At 44.0% G+C, this 22,770-nt stretch overlaps 1 protein-coding gene across 6 annotated transcripts in view; it reads right to left on the reverse strand.

The window, feature by feature from the left end:
* LOC140735652 (dual specificity mitogen-activated protein kinase kinase 6-like) overlaps positions 1-22,770 on the reverse strand; it is a 167,575-nt gene that overhangs the window by 118,306 nt on the left and 26,499 nt on the right. For 3 of the 6 annotated variants that reach the window (XR_012100789.1, XM_073060948.1, XM_073060951.1), the window contains exon 1: positions 14,842-14,884. The exons of 1 other annotated variant lie outside the window; for it this stretch is intronic. Coding sequence is in view for 3 of the 5 variants with exons in the window: in XM_073060948.1 (XP_072917049.1) it covers positions 14,842-14,869 (28 nt within the window). In the remaining 2 variants the exon portion in view is untranslated. Of the gene's footprint in view, positions 1-14,523; positions 14,731-14,841; positions 14,885-14,947; positions 15,278-22,770 lie in introns of those variants that run through there. 2 more of the 6 variants (XM_073060949.1, XM_073060953.1) reach the window with 2 other exon arrangements.

Raw genomic sequence — 22,770 nt, forward strand, 5'->3', positions numbered from 1 at the left:
TTCTGTTTGTAGGACAACATCATCTGCTCATGAATAGAACATTTATTAACCAATTTATAATCAAAATATATCTATCTCACTACCTGAAACAGTCGTCTCAAGATCAAAAGGAGTTGGGGAAAATACTCAAATCTGGAACAGATGACTGTTGTATTCAGAATTTATTCAATGACAAAGTTTTGTTGAACAAGTCATTCTAAAGGGAACATTCACTAGATTTCCTTTCTACTTTGAACTCAAAATGTGTGACTTCAAAGTACTCACACTGACTGTGTCAAGAAACAAAGGTCTAAAATTCAGAGCAGCTGAGTAAAGTTTTAATCTTGGTTCCTGTTATATTAAAAATACGATCTGATTTTAAATCTATTAGTAATCACAGAGTCACTTAATAGCAGAAGCCTGTCTAATCTACATAATTGTAGTCAATTCCACAATACGTGATAAATGTGCCATGATAAAACATTTGCTAGACTGCAGAGAAGGTGCTGATGTGTGGAATTAGAGTTGCTTTGGTAGACAGCTAGAACAAACATGGGCCAAACTGCTTCATTCAATCTACAATCGATCTATAATCAATCTACAAAAGCAAAGATAGTATGCAAGGAACTCTTGTTTTGATTAATTCCTTATATAATCAGTACTGTTCTAGTTGGTTCCATAAAACATAGATGACATTCAATTTTAGAGGTGTTGGTAGAGCATTTTGATACGGTCTTGTAAAACGGACAACGTCACTACTTGACCAGTAGGCTGTTATGCCTACTTGAGAAGATGCATAAATCCAGTTCAATATCACATTTAAAAAGTCAGCAGCTTCAACAGGTTAATATTCCCACGAGTACTAGAACACTGACAAATTCCATCCCATTAAATATTGGGAAAACTGAAACCAATGACAATTTCTGCTTCTTAACTGACATCATCTTTCTGGCAATTTTCCACAGTTCAACTTGATCATGTGCAACAGCATCATTTTGATCCCAAGTCAAAATTCCAAAAGGCTTCAACATACATACCCATTTCCACTTCCATACACCATATGACTCCTTCTCCTACCTCACCTCAACTAGTCCAGAATCTTCAAGAATGCTTTACCACCTCTGGAGATTTGCAATTCTAACACTCTGGGGAAACCAATACTCCATGAACAACTTCCAGTTCCTTGACAGCCAACGATCTTGTCATCAATATCAAAAGGACACTTTCCAGGCTTCCATTGAACCCCCTCCTTTAGAGATCACAGGGGTTCAAACCTGCAAACTGCCATTACCACACAATCACATTTTAAGATTCAGAAGCAGTATTTTAAAGGTAGATCTATTACTTGAATTTCTCAATCACAGAGGGATTATTTTTACCATCCTGATCCATTTTTTTTGTCCCTTGTCCAGTTTTGTCCTACTTACTGTACATCTACAATTTATCTAACATCCCCTTAAACTTCATGTTTCCAATTTCCTGATACACACTGTTTTCTGTTCACTATGGATATAAAATTCCACTTCATCCTCTGTAAATTCTCGGCTTTTTTTTAACCTCTCGAAGATGTCAAAATAGCCATCTTGTCAGCCAGACCGAAAAATTTCAAGTCAGCTTTATGTAAAGGATGTTGCCGTGAAACTCTTATATCCTATTTTTTTCAGAAAAGCATTGCTCAGGCTGCACCTTGAGCAGAAGATCCAGAAGAGTTCACAAAAATGATCCTGGCAATGAAAGGGTTAACATTTGATGGTTAACTGGAGTTTAGAAAAATGAGGGGGAATCTCACTGAAAGCTATTAAATATTGAAAAGGCTAGATAGCGTGAACATGGAGAGGATGTTTTCTGTAGTGGGGAGTCTAGGTCCAGAGAACACAGTCTCAATACAAGCACATCCCTTTAGAACAGAGGAATTTCCTTAGCCAGAGGGTGGTAAATCTGTAGAATTCATCGCCACCGACAGCTGTGCAGGGCAAAACATTTGGAATATTTAAAGCAGAGGTTGATAGGTTCTTGATTAATACACAAAATGCTGGAGGAACTCAGCAGGCCAGGCAGTATCTATGGAAAAAGGTACAGTCGACGTTTCCAGCTGAAACTATTCAGCAGCACTGGAGAGGAAAGGTTAAAGAGTAGATTTAAACTGTGGGGGGGGGGGGGGGGGAGGGAAAGAGAAACGCCAGGCGATAGGTGAAACTTGGAGGGAGAGGGATGAAGCAGAGCTAGGAAGTCAACTGGTGAAAGAGACAGAAGGTCATGGAAGAAAGGAGAGGGTGAGGAGCACCACAGGGAGGCAATAGGCGGGCAAGGAGATAACCTGAGAGAGGGACAAGGGGATGGGAATGGTGGGGGGGGAGGTGTGGAAGCAATACTGGAAGGTTGAGAAATCAATGTGCATACCATTAGGTTGAAAGCTACCCAAACGGAATATAAGGTGTTGTTCCTCCAACCTAAGTATGGTCTTCTCCCAACAGGAGAGGAGGCCATGGATGGACATGTCAGAATAGTAATAGGAAGTGGAATTAAAATAGGTGGCCTCTGGGAGATCCCTCTTGTTCTGGCGGACAGAGCGTAGATGCTCGGCGAAGCGGTCTCCCAATCTACATCAGGTCTCACTGATATACAAGAGGCCATGTCGGGAGCACCAAACACAGTATACGATCCCAAAAGACTCACAGTTGAATTGTTGCCTCACCCATATTGGCCCTGAATGGTCGTGACTCCTGCAATTACTGCATTTGCCTCCCACGGGGTCCGAGGAAACACCTAGTGAGGCCCTGGAGATGTATTCACCCTAATTTCCCTCAAGACAGTAAACACCTCCTCCTCCGTAATCTGTATATGATCCATGACCTTACTGCTGCTTTGCCTCACTTCTATAGATCGTGTCCATCTCCCAAGTAAAGATGCACAAAATCCATTTAAGATCTCCCCCGTCTTTTTTGACTCCACGTGTAGATTACCAATCTGATCTTCTGAAGAACCAATTCTGTCCTTGCAATTCTTCTGCTCTTAACATAACTGTAGAAGCCCTTAGGATGCTTCTTCACCTTATCTGCTAGAGCAACCTCATGTTTTTTTTTAGCCCTCTTGAATTCTTCAAGTATTCTCTTGCACTTCTTATACTCAAGTACCTCATTTATTCCTACCAGTCTATACCTGTTATGCACTTCTTTTTTCTTAACTAGGGGTCAATGTCTCTCAAAAAACAAGGTTCCCTAAATCTGTTATCCTTGCATTTTATTCTAACAGGCATATGGATCCTTTCAAATACTCACATATTTTCACTTTTGACGGCCTCCCGCTTATCTAATACACCTTTACCAGAGAACAGTCTGGCCCAACCCACACTTCACAGTTCCTTTCTGATACCTTCCTCCAATTTAGAATTTCAACCCGCAGACCAGACCCATACTTTGAGGTTAATGGCATTATGAACACTACATGCAAAGTGTTCCCCAACACAAACTTCTGTCACCTGCTTTGTCTCATTCCCTAATAGGACATGAGGTATTGCACACTCTCTCACTGGGACTTCTAAGAAACTTTCCTGAACACATCTGGCAAACTTCATCCCATCTAGTCCTTTCACAGCATGGGTGCCCCAATTCATAATTTATTATGTATACAAGTTGTTTAATTTATGTTTTTCTTGTGAATGATGCTATGTGTCTGAGATGGTGCTGCAAAGAAGATTTTCATTGCAGCTGTGCATCCACGTTCTTATGCCAATGACAATAAACTCAATTTTGACCTGACTGCATCCTTTTATATCCATGTTTTTACAAAGATTTAACTACACTCACTTTTTTTTCCCCAAACCCTTTGTGTATCTACTCCAATAATGTCATCTTCCATTATCAATATTTCATGTGCTCACTTCATCACCCATCATAGATAATTAGCTGTGATTCTTTCCCCATGTCGACATTGGATCTTTTACCACCCTTCCAGAAATACAATAGAATTCCCCTCATCAGCACTCACTGAACTATTTCAACACCTGAAGCAAGACACCAAAAATATTTTCTTTTCACCATTTGCTTTGATAATCTAGTTTACTCCTTAAATTATTCTATATACCCTCCCTCTTCCTTTGGTCCCTCCCCTTTCGGAAGCTCCTTTCCACTGTCCTTCTAACTTTTTTTGTTTCATCCTTCTTCTGCCCCAACGCTGATTTTAAATCTGCCTTTCCAAAAGTTCCACATTTTCTGCTCAGTATTTACTTTAAACCTGTTCTATTTTTTTCCTTCTATTCTGACACAAGAGCATCGATCTAATATGTTAGCTGTTTTCTGCAAATGGAGGTCAGCCTAACCTGCTCAGTATGTTCAATAAATACAGCTTTTATAATGCGAAGTCTCTACAGTGCTCCAACTCCGGCCTCTTGACTTCATCTCCGATAATCAGTCTGCCATTAACAGCCATATCTTCAGCCTTCTGAGCCCAAAGCTCTGAAATTTGCACCCAAAAGCTTTTGATTTCCTTCTATTAAAATACTCCCTAAATACTAAATACTAAGATTTTTGTGTTCTTCATATTAGTAGTGAAGTAAGGGGAGGGTTTTCACAATTTCGTAGCACAGAATAAGTGCAAGACAGCTATACTGCCTTAAATTTTAGCAGTAGTAATATACCAACAAACACAATTATCCGGCACACAAAGCAATCAGCGTCTAATATCCACACAAGACTAATTTATGCGAGTATGACTGGGATAAGAACACGTGATATATACACAGAAAACTGCATGATGTTGCAATGTTCTTTAATTATAAAGTTCAGCCCAAGATAATCTAACCCAAAAACAATTTTTCTAAAATATCAACCTGCAATTTAGTTTAATTACTGAGTTATAGTAATACATGGCTTGTATTTGTTTACACTTAAAGAATCATCTGTTAACTAGGGGGTGTGACCAAAAGATTCAGAACTGACTTCAAAATAACTCCCAAAACCGTAGGACTGGCATTTCAAACTGTCTAGGCTGGGATACAACATGTATATCTAAAGACAGTTCATGTGATACATCTCAATAAGAAATTCCAGAGCCATGCGATTAAAATAACCTCACAAACAGCAAATACTTAAGAGTTAACCAAAGTGTAAATTCAAATTTCAACAACCATTACACCCCAAGATTTATTTGCACTCATTGGACTTAATTTGGCATTGAGATACTGCGCGATGCCACCTCCAAACAAGAAGCAATCCATCCCGACACATATCAAGTCATAGTCGGGGAATTCAAGCAGGCTTATTTGAAGAAAACCCCACCCAGTTACCACCAATAACCAAAGGTCCCAACACACTACACCATAGTTATACGAAGATAAGGAATGCCTACTGTTCCATCACCAGACTGCATTTCGCTAAATTGGATCGCTTGGCTGTCCATCTCTGACCTACGTGCAAGCAGAGGCTAAAGAGCAAGGGCTCCTGAGATCGGGACAATGAGGAGGAGCTAATGGGAGGCAGAGGACTGCTTTCAGTCGGTGGACTGGGCCATGTACAACAACTCATCTGTGGATCTGACTGAATACACCGTGGCTGTTACAGATTTTAGTAAAACTGTTGTAGATGAGTGTGTCCTCTCAAAATCATTTAGTCTTCCCTAACCAAAATTCCTGGGTGAACCATAGGATCTGCAATCTGCTGAGGCTCAGATCAGAGGCATTCAAAGTCTAGTGAGCAAGGTTACAAGAAATCCAGGGATGAAGTGGCAACTCTGGACTAAACTGGGATCAATGAAGGATGCTCAATAGTTGTGGCAGGGCTTGAATACTTATATTAAATCAAGTGACATAGAAGACACCAGGACTTTGCTTCCAGGTGAGCTCAATGCCTTTTATGCTCACATTAACTGTCAAAACACGGAGGAAACATGACTAATTCCCACAGGCCCTGATGATCCTGTGACTTCAGTCCCTAGGGCCGACACACGAAAAGCCTTCAAGTGGGTGAACCCAAAAAGAGCATCCAGCCCGGAGGGAGTACCTGGCCAAGTACAAAAGACCCGTCCTGATCAACAGGCTAGAGTTCTCACTGAGATTGTAACGATGTACTACATACAGACGACACGTAGTTGGTAACTCGTTTCCAGACTAGTTTATTCAAACTTCGCGGTGCTAGCATTTAATCCCTAGCACCCGCCCTCTCCAGGCGGAAATGACGTCAGGGGTGCATTACCAAAATCTCTCCCCGCGCGCTGGCTATTTGTGAGCCGGGTCGCCTGCACAAAAAGTGGGTCGCCACATAACCGCACCCCCCCCCCCCCCGAACTGGCGATACACCCCCCAATGTCCACAGTCTGGATCAGCCTCTGTTTGGGAGGTCTGCCTCTGCGCCACGGTGCCTGAACCTCGATCGGCTGCGCCAAGTCTACATGGGCTGGTTTGAGTCGGTCCACCGTGAAAACCTCCTCTCTCCCCTCAATGTCCAGAACGTACGTGGACCCGTTGTTGTTGATCACCTTAAACGGCCCCTCGCACAGCTGCTGTAGCGGTGCCCGGTGTCTGCCCTTTCGTACAAACACAAACTTACAGTTCTGCAGGTCTTTGGGTACATGGGTCGGGGTCCGCCCGTGCTGTGAAGTCGGTACGGGGGCCAGGTTGCCGAGCCTTTTGCATAGTCCATCCAGGACTGCTGCGGGTTCTTCCTCTTGCCCCCTTGGGGCTGGTATGAACTCTCCCGGGACGGCCAGGGGTGCGCCATACACCAACTCGGCCGACGAGGCGTGCAGATCCTCTTTGGGCGCTGTGCGAATTCCAAGCAGGACCCAAAGAAGCTCATCCACCCAGTTAGGTCCTCTCAGGCGGGCCATGAGAGCCGACTTCAAGTGACGGTGGAAGCGTTCCATAGTCCGTTTGACTGTGGGTGGTAAGCAGTAGTGTGGTGTAGCTGCATTCCCAACAGGCTGGCCACAGCCGACCACAGGCTGGAGGTGAACTGGAGGCGCCTCTGTCAGAGGTAATGTGGGCCAGTACCCCGAAGCGTGCTACCCAGGTTGTAATCAGTGCTCGGGCGCAGGAATTGGCAGATGTGTCGGTGAGCAGGACCGCCTCTGGCCACCTCGTGAACCGGTCTACTATAGTTGGGAGGTACCGCGCTCCTCGGGACACTGGTAGGGGGCCCACGATATCCGCATGAATGTGGTCGAACCTCCGGTGGGTGGGTTCGAACTGCTGCGGCGGGGCTTTAGTGTGCCGCTGCACCTTGGCTGTTTGGCACAGTGCGCACGTTCTGGCCCATTCACTGTCCTGCTTGCGAACTCCGTACCACGCGAACTTGCTGGAGACCAGCCGGACGGTTGTCCTGATAGATGGGTGCACCAAACTGTGTATGGAGTCGAAAACTCGCAGCCTCCAGGCTGCTGGGACGATGGGCGAGGTTGGCCGGTAGCCACGTCGCACAGGAGGGTCCTCTCACCTGGGCCTACGAGAAAGTCCTGCAGCTGCAAACCCGAGACTGTGGTCCTGTAGCTGGGCATCTCGTCGTCTGCCTGCTGCGCCTCCGCCAGTGCTGCATAGTCCACCCCCAGGGACAGGGCCTGGACAGCTGGTCTGGAGAGTGCGTCCGCCACGACGTTGTCCTTTCCCGAGACATGCTGGATGTCCGCCGTGTACTCGGAGATGTAGGACAGATGTCACTGCTGGCGAGCCGACCAGGGATTGGACACCTTCGTGAATGCGAAGGTCAACGGTTTGTGGTCCGTGAACACGGTGAACGGCCTACCTTCTAAGAAGTACCTGAAATGCCGGATTGCCAGATACAGTGCCAACAGCTCCCGGTCGAAAGCACTGTACTTGAGTTCGGGTGGTCGTAGGTGCTTGCTGAAGAACGCCAGGGGTTGCTAGTGCCCCTCGATGAGCTGCTCCAGCACCCCACCGACTGCTGTGTCGGATGCGTCCACCGTGAATGCGGTCGAAACGTCCGTTCTGGGGTGCACCAGCATCTGCCAAGGCTTCCTTGGCTTTAACGAAAGCGGCCGCGGCCTCATCGTCCCAAGTAATGTCCTTGCCTTTACCCGACATCAGGGTGTACAAAGGGCGCATGATACAGGCTGCTGAGGGGAGGAAATGGTGGTAGAAGTTCACCATACCAATGAACTCCTGCAGGCCTTTGACCGTTTAGGGCCGGGCAAAGTGGCGGATCGCATCTACCTTGGCGGGCAGAGGTGTTGCCCCGTCTTTGGTAATCCTGTGGCCCAGGAAGTCGATGGCATTGAGACCGAACTGGCATTTGGCCGGGTTGATCGTAAGGCCGAAATCACTCAGGCGGGAGTAGAGCTGGCGGAGGTGGGACAGTAGTCCTGGCGACTACTGTTGGCTATAAGGATGTCATCCAAATAGATGAACGCTAAGTCCAGGTTGCGTCCCACTGCATCCATTAGCCGCTGGAACGTCTGTGCGGCATTCTTAAGGCCGAACGGCATTCGGAGGAACTCGAACAGGCCGAACGGGGTGATAAGTGCTGTTTTGGGGATGTCTTCAGGGTGCACCGGGATTTGATGGTATCCCCAGATGAGGTCTACTTTGGAAACTATTCTTGGCCCGTGCAGATTTTGCTGCAAAGTCCTGTATGTGCGGCACGGGGTAGCGGTCTGGAGTTGTAGCCTCATTCAGTCTGCGGTAGTCGCCACATGGTCTCCAACCCCCGGCTGCTTTGGGCACCATGTGCAGGGGGGAGGCCCGTGGGCTGTCGGACCTCCGTACAATCCCCAATTCCTCCATCCTCTTGAACTCCTCCTTCGCCAGGCGGAGCTTTTCCGGGGGGAGTCTTCGTGCGCAGGTGTGGAGGGGTGGTCCCTTGGTCGGGATGTGGTGCTGTACCCCGTGTCTGGGCTTCACCCAGGGAGAACGTCTGGAAAGTCTCGGCATGTACCAGTCTTTTCCCTTGCAAGTCGGCCAGCAGGGTGTGAGCTCGCAAGAAGTCCGCCCCCAGGAGTGGTTGGGCCACTCACTCACTCACTCACGTGAACCGGCTGGCGCCGAACTGCAGCTGCACTGTGCAGGTGCTGTAGGTCCGTATCGTGCTGCCGATTGCGGCCCTCAGGGTGGGTCCTGGCTTCCTGTTGCAGGAGTCGTACCCCGTCGGGAGCAAGACGCTGATTTCCGCTCCGGTGTCGACCAAGAAGCAGCGTCCTGACTGTTTGTCCCAGACGTACAAGAGGCTGTCCTGGTGGCCAGCCGCCATAGTCATTAGCGGCAGCTGGCCCTGGCCATTGCAGGGCGGGCGACAACGGCGGGCTTTTATGCCCCACCGCTGGTGGCAGAAACACCACTGTTCACTGTCCTCCTCACTCCTGCCTCTGTGTTGTGTGCGCCCCCCTGCCGGGCCTGGTCTGGTCTGGTCTGCTGTTGGGCGTGTGGCTTGGTAATCTGACCGACGGATGCCACACTCTCCCTCTTGGCTTTCCACAGCACGTCTGCCCAGGCCGCCACCTTCCGGGCGTCGCTGAAATCTGCGTCGGCCAGCAGCAGATGTATGTCCTCGGGCAGCTGCTCTAGGAATGCCTGCTCAAACATGAGGCAGGGCTTGTGTCCGTCAGCCAGGGCCAGCATCTCGTTCATCAATGCTGACGGCAGCCTGTCTCCCAAATCGTCCAGGTGAAGCAGGCGGGCACCCCGCTCACGCCGCGAGAGGCCAAAGGTCCCAATGAGCAGCGCTTTGAATGCTTCATATTTGCCTTCTTCCGTGGGCGACTGTATGAAATCCGCAACCTGGGCGGCTGTCTCCTGGTCAAGGGCGCTCACCATGTGGTAGTAACGTGTGGAATCAGAGGATATCTGCTGAATCTGGAACTGGGCTTCTGCTTGGCTAAACCACACACGTGGTCGCAGTATCCAGAAAGTCGGCAGTTTTAGCGAAACTGCATGAACAGATGAAGAGTCGGTCATCTTTGGTCCAAATCCCATTTGGACCATCGGGGTCACCAATGTTGCGATGTACTACATACAGAGCTAGAGACGACACGCAGTCGCTAAGTCATTTCGAGACTAGTTTATTCAAACTTCGCGGTGCTGGCATTTAATCCCTAGCGCCCGTCCTCTCCGGGCGGAAATGATGTTAGAGGTGCATTACCAAAGTCTCTCCCCGCACACTGGCTGTTTGAGAGCTGGTTCGCCTGCGCAGAAAGTGGGTCACCACAAGATCTTTAACCTCTCACTTCTGAGAGACCCATCTGCTTCAAGCAGGCTTTAATTATACCAGTGCCCAGGAAGAACGTGGTATCCTGCTTCAATGACTATTGTCCAATGGCACTTACATTCACCATGAAGTGTTCTGAGAGATTGGTAATGAAACATATCAGCTCCTGCCTGAGAAGTGACTTAGATCCACTACAATTTGGCTACCAGAGCACAAGTCCACAGCTGAAGCTTTCTCACTGGCTCTTCACTCAAAGCTGGAACATTTGGACAGCAAAAATGCATACATCAGGATGCTCTTTAATGACTACAGCTCAGCATTCAAACCTATTGCCCCCCTCAAAACATCAATAACTTCAAAGTCTTGGCCTCAATACCTCCTGGTGCAATGGGATACTCCATTTCCTCACTTGCAGATTCCAGTCAGTTTGGATTGGCAACGACATTTCCTCCGTGATCTCCATCAGCACAGGTGCACCACAAGGCTGTGTGCTTTTCCCCCTGCTCTTCTCGCTGTACACTTATGAGTGTGTGACTAACCACACTCTAATGCCAAATTCAAATCTGTTGACTTAGGTCTAATCAAAGATGGTGACAAATTAGCATATGAGGGAGACTGAAAATGTGACTGAGTGATTCCATAACAACCTCTTACTCAATGTCAGCAAGTCCAAGGAGCTGATTATTGACATCAGAAGGAGGAAACCAGAGGTCCATGAGCCAGTCCTCATTGGAGGATCAGAGGTGCAGAGGGTCAGCTAATTTAAATTCCTCAGTGATATTGTTTCAGAGGAACTGTCCTGGGCCCAGCAGGCAAGTGCAATTACAAAGAAAGCACGACAGCACCTCTACTTACTTCAGAAGTTGTGAAGATTCGGTACGTCATCTAAAACTTTGACATCTATAGAGGATATAGAGCAGAGAAGCCTTGATGAGCCAAATGGCCTAATTCTGCTCCTATATCTTATGGTCTTATACTGACTGGCTGCATCACAGCTTGGTATAGAAACACCAGTCCCACTGAACAGAAAATTGTACAGAAAGTACGGGATATGGCCCAGTTCATCATGGGTAAAGCCTCCCCATCAGTGAGCACATCAACACCAAATGCTGCCACAGGTAAGCAGCATCCATCATCAGGACCCCCACCATCCAGGACGTGCTCACTTCTTGTTGCTGCCATCAGGAAGATGGTACAGGAGCCCCAGGACTCACTGCACTAGGTTCAGCAACAGCTATTATCCCTCACCCACCAGGTTCTTGAACTAAAGGCAATAACTTCACTCAACGTCACTTCAAATGCCCAAGTTGGTATGGTTTTTCATTGATTCGATTATGGCAATTATCCTATTATGGATTTATTGAGTATGCCCACAAAATGAATCACAGAGCTGTATATGGTGACATATGTACCTGGATAATCAAGTTACTTTGAACTTTGATAACCATAATGGGACATGATAAAGCACAACAGATTAACTAACAATTTAACCTATTTTTTTTTTTAAACTACCCTCCACATGCATGCTCCTGGTATGCTAATGCTGCATTGACAAAACTAATAAAAACACTTGTAGCCAGACTAAGGAGTAGAAAGTGCTAAAATATGTGAGTAGACATTGGTCTCCCAGGGTCCATACACATGAACGACAACAATAGAAAAGTAGAAGGAGAACTATAGGCTGTTTCTCTCCTCCATGTCAACACTGGGAACAACAGGCTCCAAGCAAGGAGAAAAGTACTTAGGAGTAAAACCAAATTATTTCCATAGAGGCCAATGGAAAACCATCAAAACTCAAGCTAGTATCACATGGATTTTTTTTTAAATCCAAACAATTCAGCAATGAACTACCATTGGAAGAAATGGCTTTTAAGATACAGACAAGGAAACAAAATAATAGATCAATCCATCAAGCCTGAACAAGATCAAGGCAAGTCTGCCTGGCCTGCTGTGTTCCACCAGCATTTTGTGTGTGTTGTTTGAATTTCCAGCATCTGCAGATTTCCTCCTGTTTGCTCTTACACCCCAGGCCCACTTTCCCAACTGATTATCTTAGTATTTAAAATATAGCAATTTCGAACTTGAATATACCTTCCGATGCTCTCTGGGAGGTGAAAAATTACATGGACATATGACCCGCTGCAAAAACATATGATCGCTCCCCGATTCAGAGTCTTTAGCCCTGCTCCCATCACCCAGAAATAGCCACTCAACAGGTTTTTTAAAAATCAGGAATAGTTAGAATGCAGACACAAGAAATTACAAATGCTGGAATGTACAGTAACACACAAGATACTGGATGAACTCAGTAAGTATTGAAAGAAATGGACAGAAATGAATCAAAATAGTGAAGACTTTTGGGTGAAGACTTTCTCTCCAGGATCTTGAAAAATGAGTTCAAGAAAATAAAGATGAAGTGATTGCACATACTAAGATACTGTGATGTGAATAACATCGCACTAACTTATTCTAGCTTCTTATTATCCATTAGGATAGACTGATAATATGGTCTCCCGTTGAGTATCAATGGCAATTCCCCTGTTAAATATAGTAAAGGTAATTATTGATTTGATCACTTCCAATTGATGAGGAATGAAATCCTACTCTCCTTTAAAAATCAATTTGCCCCAAATGACAGGGTGCTGAAGGGAGAATTTCACACCCTGCATTAACTGAACTTTATGCAGTTATAATGTATAATAATGCAGTACAAATATTGAGACAACAAATCAAAAGTGAACCTGTTATCTCACCAACCTTTGCAAGAAAGACGATATCAAACTGACTCTCTACCTCAGTGAAATTAGAAATAGCGAAGAAAAACATTCAATCCATTGGGCCCATTCCAAGGGAAAAACAGGAATGAATCAAACTAATTGTATGTAAAGCAGCAATTTATTCTAATAGTGTCACAAACTACATGTTGGAAATAACAATCTGACAAATTTCATGCTGCTAAGGAGGCAGTCAAGTAGGTAGTAAGTAGGAAGATTTTGTTTTAATTAAATTGACTGTTCTCAAATGATGACTGAAGTAGTTAGTGTGGCTGACCCTAGGCAGATTTAAGTAAGCTATCTTCAATCACGTGGCAAACACGAAGAAATCTGCTGATTCTGGAAATTCAAGCAACACACGCACACAAAATGCTGGTGGAACACAGCAGGTCAGGCAGCATCTATAGGGAGAGGCACTGTTGACGTTTCAGGCCGAGACCCTTCGTCAGGACTAACTGAAAGGAAAGATAGTAAGAGATTTGAAAGGAGGAGGAGGAGAAAATGTGAAATGATAGAAGACTGGAGGGTGAAGCTGAGAGCAGGAAAGGTGATTGGCAAAAGGGATACAGAGATAGAGAAGGGAAAGGATCATGGGACGGAAGGCCTAGGGAGAAAGAAAGGGGGGAGGGGAGCACCAGAGGGAGATGGAGAACAGGCGGAGTGCTGCGCGTGGTATGATTTGTCAGCTCATCAGTCGCAACCACTATCGATAATGTTCCAGATTCAAAAAGCGATGGAATAGCTGCAAGCACTGGGTAAACTATAGGGAAATAAAGGACAGAAATCCTGCAATGTTTTCAGACCAATGTATCACAGAGCAAAAAACCTCACACTACAATCAACTGCTCTTGGACAAAATGTGTGATACACATCAATCTCTCTTACTGTTGTGCAATAATAGATCCTCACTTGTTCGGTTGAGCTCTTCTCTGCAATCTAATCTTTGGGGTGCTTTCTCCAAGAGAGCCAAAAGGCTGTGTGTCCCTCCACACTAATGAAAGCATGGGCTATCTGCACTCAGAAGACTTCAGAAATCGCATCTCTTCCACATCTCCAACATACTCCCATCCAGCACAGCCTGCACCCCAGACTGTCTAGAACAGACAACAAGCCCAACTTCAATACAACCACTGTCAATTCTTTGAAACATTTATCTATATCTTTATTTCATGTATTTTACAAGTGCTCTGATGTTTAAGAACTGATCAAAATTAAACAGAAACACAAAGAAACAAATCTTGGTAAGTTGTGATACAGTTAGATGCTGAACCAACAAGCTCAAAGCAGATGGGTACCCTACAACCGATATCAACTCCTTTAATAAGATCAAATGATAACATAGATAGATCTTTTAATTGTATAGAATATTAGCCACAGTTATTTTTAAATTACTTTACACAGCTTTATCAATGGTACACACATTTGAAACGTTGAAGGACAACGTATCATTCAAAAAGATTAAAACTTCTGTAATATCAATATTTGATATATATACACATACATATACACAGACATACATACACATACACACACACACATATACACACTTGGAACACATTGCGACACTCCAACTGCAGAGCACACATTACAGAAAGCCCCAAGATAGCAAATACTAGAGTTACCTTTAATTAAATAAAAGTAATGCACACCAAGCAGCCGAAACTGCGAGCTGAGCTGAAGCCCCTTTGACGATGAAAGCTTCAAGTTCTCGGCTGCACACTCGACACTCCATATTTCTATACAAATCACACCACCAAGTCACTCTACAGAACACAGCCATAAGCAAGGGCGCTCAGTGAGCAACAGCCAGCTCCCAGAAACTGGCCCCAGTTGCTCACGGTAACACCCTGCTTTATGTCTCTGCAGCTACTGTAACTGAAGCCGATTGTGCAACAAATGGAAGTAAACAAGCTAGCTACAGGATTCTTACAGGCACTCACCTAACTCTATGCATCGTGCAGCTTGCATACATGTACTTTAAACACAAGTTTTTTTTCCAAATTTGGTTTAAGGAACGTCTCGATAAAAAAAAAATGCAAAGCTTACCTCGTCTCTTGTCCATGAATTCCCAGAAATGCAGCTGAGGCGTGACGTGCCTTTAGGGGAAGTCTCATTAAAAATGTTCAAAGACCTTGCTGCACTCTCCGGGCCCCACTTTGCAAACCTGCATGCACACTACTGCACAATTCTTCGCTGCAGAGTTCCCCTTAGTGCGTTTACTCCTCGTTTCTTCTTTCCACGGCCTGCCACCAGCTATGCCAATTTGCTTCCTTATGTTAAAACACCACACTGCCCCCCACCCTTTCGGTTCTCAAACGTACCAGCTTCAGTCCTTCCTTTCAACTCAGCTGCCATAAACTGCAGCAATAAGCCAATCTTGACCATGACATCACACAGGAAGTTGGAAAACTGCCAGACACGGAGGCTTAGGGAGGTATATTTTAAACACACCCATGTCTATAAGTGATTGTCATCTTTACGTAGGTGCTTCTTACTTTTTAAAAGATAATATTTATCCCACTTTTAAACCAAAAGAAGTCTTCCCTTGCAGCTCATTCTCACTAAGTACTCTGAAGGAAGTGCTTAACTGAAACTATGACTGCACAAGTCTGTAGCTGGCTCCTTTTCCTGACCAAGCCCCGCAAGCTCTATTAAAATCACACTGCAGATCAGAACAGGTGGTGGCCATCTGGCCCATTACGTTTGTGCTAGCTCTTCAGAAAGGAAAGTTCTGCAGAAAAGGAAATTTAGTCCTGCTTTCCTTCCTTTTTCACATATTTATTAAATTCTCATTTTAAATTGCTCATTATTGATCACACAGCATCCTAACCATTTGTTGTTGGACCTTGATCTCCCCACTAACCTCCAGCATCTGAACTTGTTTAATAAAGATATGCAAGAATTGTTGTTAGAAGCAATGCAAAAAAAATTCAAACCTCCAGTTTACTGGACATCATTGGTCTGCAAAAAGCTTAACTCGCTATAAAAGAAAACAAATACTTGTACATCAGTTTCCATTTAAACACTCTTCCCGCCACCCTTTAGTCATCAGACTACAAACAATTCAAATCAACACTACAGAGCTATAGCAAACCAGAGATGGAAAGACAACAGTGGATATTCCTGAATCTCCAGAGAGAAATGGCTTCAAGATAGAGAAATGGTTTCAAGATAGGGAAAGGCATAGTTCTGAACTGGGAAATAATCCCCAGGCAGTGCTCTGCACAACTTGCAGACAGATACCTGAATAGGAAATCAAGGTTAGACTCTCTCATATTCCACAATAGTCATTGTTCATTATAGATCGCACAGCATCCTAAGCCTTTGTTGTTAGAGCTTGATCTCTTCACTAACCTCCTGACCTAAAAATCACAGATTTGGCACAGATACAAGCCTACACCACAACTATACGAGTCAATACCTTTTCCAACTTGCAGGCCAAGTTTAATCATCACATGAACTTTCTTGGTATATGCATAAATACCGTGAGGTACAGAAACAATGAAAAAATTGCTTGCAGCACCATAACAGGCACATAGATGCAAATAACAACACAGAAAACAATCTCCAGCAAAACATTCATAAGTTATGCAGGACAGTGACGAAAAACTGTCCAAAACACTTCATGCCAAAAGAACCAGTTAGAGATGAATCTATGGTAGTCTAAAAGGTGTTCTGTAGTGCTCCATTGCTGGGGTAGGTTTAGTTTGTGCAGGTCAGTTCAAAAAACTGGAAAGTAGATGACTTCCTCTTCCTCATATAAAGTATAGCAACAATTTGCAATTTGATCTTGGTTTGTATCAGACTACAGTGGTCTCCCTCTACTAATTTTAATGTCTCACTTGTCTATACTAAAACAAAGATGGATGGTCAACCAGAATTGTATTGTTCTGCGGCAATATACATTAAAATTTAAATCCAAAGACAACATTCCCTGATGAACAAATTTATTTTATTTTAACTGAACTTGGCCCTGAAATTAATGTTTTGGGCAAATGTAATCAGAATAATTGCTCTGCAATAATAAAATGTAAAAAACCTTCTTGATTTGGCAAGAAGCTAATCAATTGGAAAAAAAATGTCACAATGCATTAGATGATAGATCACATCTCAGGAACTTGCAATTTAACTACTCTTCTGTCAAGTAATATTTTCCAACCACAAGTCAACTTAAAGCCTCTTAAACTGCAAATCAACAGAGTACAGTTAACTAGAGCAATCTGAGGCAAAATAAAGGACAAGGAGTGTATAGAGCTTAACTATGTATCCACAATGCAATACTGTCATGAGAAGCAGACAACAGATTTTATTCTTCTAATGCAGTATTATGATGATATTGTTCTGCAACCCTTTAGAAAGGATGATAAAGCAGTATTTTTATATCAAACTGTTCGGTGAAACATTAACAAGTCTTCCCTCACAAAATTAAAAAGTTTCTGATCAAATAATCCCCCATTGATCAAAGAAAACAAATCAGTAAAAATTAAATATTAATTTCAAGGTTTATTCTGCAGATAAATTGTGCATTGATTTACTAAATTATGCATTTTAAGGTACTTCAACAACATGATCAGATGCCATATTAATGGCTTAATTTTTTAAAATAAATATGATATAGAATTTTCTTACAATTACATGAAAATGAAGAAAGGTGATGCATCATTAACTTCTAAAGATGGCTCCCACATACAGACACATTTGAGACGCACAATGTCATGAAAGACACTACATAAATGCAAGTTCCTTCTTTCACACTTTCACAACACATTCAAAAGCAGGATTTCCCCTGTACGTGTTCTTGATCTGAGCCATGCTGAGCTGGAAACCTGCCATGATTTGATGGGTAGAGATGCGGACAATGGCCATTGTCGTCTTGCCCTGCAGTCCTTTTGTTAGGGAATAACACAGATAAAACACAGCAGGCAAATGATAATGATTTTTAAAGCCAGGAAACAGGATGTAGCCCACAGTTTATATACTAATTGACAATACTGGACTCCTCTAAAATTGTGCAACTACAAGTAATGAGTAATTTACAATCTCAAATTAATCCATCACCCTCTGCTTACTCACAAAATCTCCCCATGTGCCAACATCAATTATGCTATACTGATGCACTATAAAAACTGGTGCTGAAAACACGTGAAAATCATTTATGCCATGATTAAACAACCACTTACTCCAAATATGTACTGGGCCTACTACAGCAACTAGCTTGGGCTTTCTTTCTACCCCCAACATGTCACTATTCTGTGAATGCTACCACCTAGAGCGCAGCCGTTAGCACGACACTAAGTACAGTTCAGGGCAGAGTTCAGAGTTCAATCCCAACGTCCTCTGTAAGGAGTTTCAATGGGTGCGTTTCCTCCCACAGTCCAAAGTTTAGTAGGTTAATTGGTCATTGTAAATCGTCTCATGATTTGGCTAGGATTAAATAGGTGGGTTGCTGGCAACACGGCTCGAAGGACCAGAGGGCCTATTCCGTACTGTAGCTCTAGATTAACCAAAGTAGCAGCACAGGGAATCACAGTCACTCACCTAGTTCATCTACAAGATCTCTCAACCTCATGACTTATACTTTCCAGTGTTCTTTCATTATCATTTCTACATCAATAGCCAGGAAACCTGGTACAACAGCACCTCCACAACACCAGAGGAATACCATCTTTTCCAAGACTATATATATATATATATAGCAAAATCCCCAGCTTTGTTAGCAACACTCAGAGCAAATGTATACTTAAAATTTCATAAAATTCAAATAAACAGACATATCTGTGACACTTGGTAACTTTATATACTTTGCATCACCTGCCATTTTATAGCTATCACATGCATATAAAAAAACCACAGAAATGCCTCACATCCAATTTTCTGCCCAAACCTTGGAAGAAAACAAATAATTGGATAGAAAAGAATAACACAGTTGTCACATTGAATTTCTGGACCGACCCATTAGGTATAAAAATAAAACCTGACCACTGTCAGAAACTGACCTGTTTCAAATGGATTAAACCTTTGATATACAACCTGGCTCCAACTATCCAGATTCCAGCCTGGTCCTGGCCCACAGCAATTTCAGCAGCATTAAAGGACCTTCCATCCCACTTCACCCCCCACCCCCCATGACACATGGCCCCACAAACATGCTAGTGTATTATAAATAAAATAGCACATATATTTCGTCCAAGAGGACCACAACCTTGTCAGGCTTGTGTTCCTCAAAGACCTGGAGAGCTGTGTATGCTGGAGTCAGGGGTTTGGTAGGGTCACTATGTCAGACAGGTAAAAGGGTAGAGAGCAGATTAAGGATGGTCCACCAGTGCTCCAGGTTAGAGGGCTCGGCTGGGCCAACAACTATGACTAGTAAAACAAAATTCTTACGGAAAGAGTAATAAAGAATCATTCTGCATCTGAGTGCGACAGTTCGAGCCCCCACTTGCATGACTTGACAGTAGTGAAAACTGCGAGGAAGCTACGTGAAGGAGTAAGCCCTGAACACCACTAGAGATGGACGGCCTTCACTGCTGCCCAAAATGCCACCGGCATAACAGGCAGTGAGTAAGTAGTGCACGTTTCTAAAGTATTGAACAGTTGTATTTATAGAGAACCAACCTCGCCCAATCCAAGTCCAAGAACTTACAGCTTCACCCTCACTTCTCCACACCTGCAAAGCCAACCCATCACATAATCGTCATAAGAATTACACTGGATTCTCATCAAGTAGCCCTGCCCCAGCAATAACTAACATTCCCAAGCCATTCTATGTCAACTTTTGCCATACAAATAGACTCTTCAACCTTACTCCTGTATGACAGATGCGATGCTCAAGGGATTGTGTTATGTGGTGCGCAAAACTCCTTGGTACGTGTTGTGGCCAGGGGTGGGGTGGGGTGGGGGGCAAGCAGGATCTTGAATGAAGCTACTCCAGTAACAAACACCCATTACTCGAGGACTAGGTCCCAAATTCTTAACCAAATCTCATTCTGCTCTTTAATCATTCTGCATCTGCTCATCCCTACATTGCACTGACCACAACTCACTCCACATTCCCCAGAATCCATGACCCAAGGTAAAAGCCCATTCCTACAACCAGTAAACACAGATGTTGAACAATCTTGATCTCCAGTACAACCAAGCTCCACTGGCACTTGCCTCATAGTATCCCTGGTCCTCAAACCCAGTCACAAGCTTGATTCCAAACCACAGGCTCCAACCTTCTATTCCACCACAGACACGACACAGACCATATCTGACCACAGCTAACCAACTCCTGACTCTCATCTCAGACGCAAATACAGGACAATAGTGTATTGTCCCCAAAAATGTTCAAAGACCATTCATCTACAGCATATCCCAGCTGTAGATCTGCACAAGTAAAGCTTCCAGCAGGCAGTGTCACTCATCCAAAGCACCTTGATGTGTGAGAACTATTTTAACTACTGCCCTGGTTCTTTAAGATTTTTTAAGAAATGATTTTGAATCCCTCTACCTTTGACTACTGATACTATTTAGTCACCATGCTCTCTACTCAGTTATTTCACCCTAATGGAGTGCTATCCAACCCTGCACAAATTAACCATCCTTATCTCTTTTCCAAATGATTTCTAGGCTACAATTTTAATGACATCATACTACATCTATATGCTGGCTGGTGGTGTAGTGGCATCAGCACTAGACTTTAGGGCGAGAGAACCCGAGTTCGAATCCAGCCGGCTCCCTTGCATGTTCTCCATCTGTGCCTGGGTTGAGTGTCGAGCTAGCAACTTAACCTCATAAAAAAACTTGGAGAGGGATGGGCTCTGCCAGGTTTCAGATGCCCAAGACACACCATATGATGAGCAATCACCAAAGATTGGTGCAAAAAGCTTGTCATGACGGTGCCCCAATGACTCCACCAGGAGTTAAGTGTGCGCGCGCACACACACTACATCCAAAGGCACTTCTTCCTCCATTGCTGAAGATAGCTTTTTTTTAAGGCATTATTTATTCCCTTACCTACCCAACACCAAAGTAAATTAATCTTGCTTCCTACAAGAGTACAAGTTATATGCCACTGGACAACAGCTAACAAGCTTTCCTCACCAGGTCAGAAATATGGAGGTTAGCCCATTATCCCTTCAGTCACCTTGCAATGATCAATTAACAATACATTCTAGGAATCCGGGCAGAAATAATCTAGTCACCAAAGATCAAATTAAACATCATGTTTTAGGGAAAAACAATAACGTTCATTTATTTTAAGTATATGTACTCCAGTATACTTTCAAAATGTCAAAAAACAACCATTTCCAGCCTTTTCAAATAATAGCTTACTCACACCTTAAAAAGAGAACACTAATGCCTTGGCCCAGGTTGATCAGTACCTGTCCTAACAGGAAATCATAAGTAGTCATTGCCAGAGTTGCAAAGGTTAATCAACAAGATAGACTCAATCTTTTGTGTAGTGCCTTTATTCACGCTGCTCTGGGGAAAAAACTATTTGAAATACATTAACACATTACCTATCATGCAAAGTCCCATATAGGAAGCTGGTCCAGAAGGTTCAGACACTTGACATCAAGGATGAAGTAGTAAATTGAATTCAATATTATTCATAGGGGTTCCCAACCTTTTTCATGGCATGGGCCAATACCATTAAGCAATGGGTCTGCAGACACCGGCTTAACAGGAGAGCCAGAGAATGAATGGTAGGTGTTTGCCTCTCTGACAAAAAGCCTGTGACTAGTGTTGTGCTGCAGGACCCATTGAGGTCTATCATCTATACTAATAATCTGGATGATAATACGGTGAATTGGATAAGCAAATTTCCAGATGACACCAAGATTGGTGCGTAGTGGACAGTGAAAAAGGTTATCAAAACTTGTAGCACAAACTGAACAAGCTAGAAAAATGGGATGAAAAATGTTAAGATTGAATTTAATGCAGACGAGTTTGAGGTGTTACATTTTGGGAGGACAAACAAGGGTAGGAGTTACCCAGTGAACGGTACGGCACTAAGGATTGCGATAGAACAGAGGGATCTAGGAAAGCAGATCTATAATTCCTTAAAAGGGGCATCACAGCTTGATAGGGTCAGAAACCAAGCTTTTGGCACTCTGGCATTCATGAACTGGAGTATTGAGTACAGGAGTCAGGATGTTACAATGAAGTTGTATAAAATATTGGTGATGCCAAATTAGGAGTATCGTTTGCAGTTCTAGTCACCTACCTACAAGAAAAGATAGCTGAAGCCAGGTGGGTAGGAAAAGGGCTGGAGAGGAAGGAATCTGATAGAAGGGAGTGGAAAATAGGAGAAAGGGAAAGGAGGGGACCCGGGGGAGCTGATAGGCAGGTGAGAAAAGGTAGGGCACTAGAGTGGGGAATAGAAGAGCAGAGGAGGGAAAGCTTAAAAAAAATGAAAGGAGGATAACAATATTCATGCAAGAAGGTTGGAGGCTAGCCAGATGGAACACAAAGTGTTGCTCCTCCACCCTGAGGGTGACCTCATCGCGGAACAAGAGGAGGACACGTCAGATTGGGAATTAAAATGTTTGGATACCAGGAAGTTCCACTTTTGGCAGATGGAGTGAGGGTGATCGACAAATCGATCCCCCAATTTACAATGACTTTCACCAATGTAGAGCAGGCTGCATCAGAAACACCGAACACAATAGATAATCCCAACAAATTCACAGGTGAAGAGTTGCCTCACTCAGAAGGACTGTATGGATTCCTGAATGCAGGTGAAGGAGGTGGTGAATGGGCAGGTGTAGCACTTTGGCCACTTGCAGGAATAAGTGCAGTGAGGGAGATTAGACAGGAGGGACCAATGGACAAGGGAATCAAAGAAGGAGTGACCCTTGTGGAATTCGGAGAGAGAGAGAGAG

Source organism: Hemitrygon akajei, chromosome 11, assembly GCF_048418815.1.
Source record: "Hemitrygon akajei chromosome 11, sHemAka1.3, whole genome shotgun sequence".
Taxonomy (NCBI): Eukaryota; Metazoa; Chordata; class Chondrichthyes; order Myliobatiformes; family Dasyatidae; genus Hemitrygon; species Hemitrygon akajei.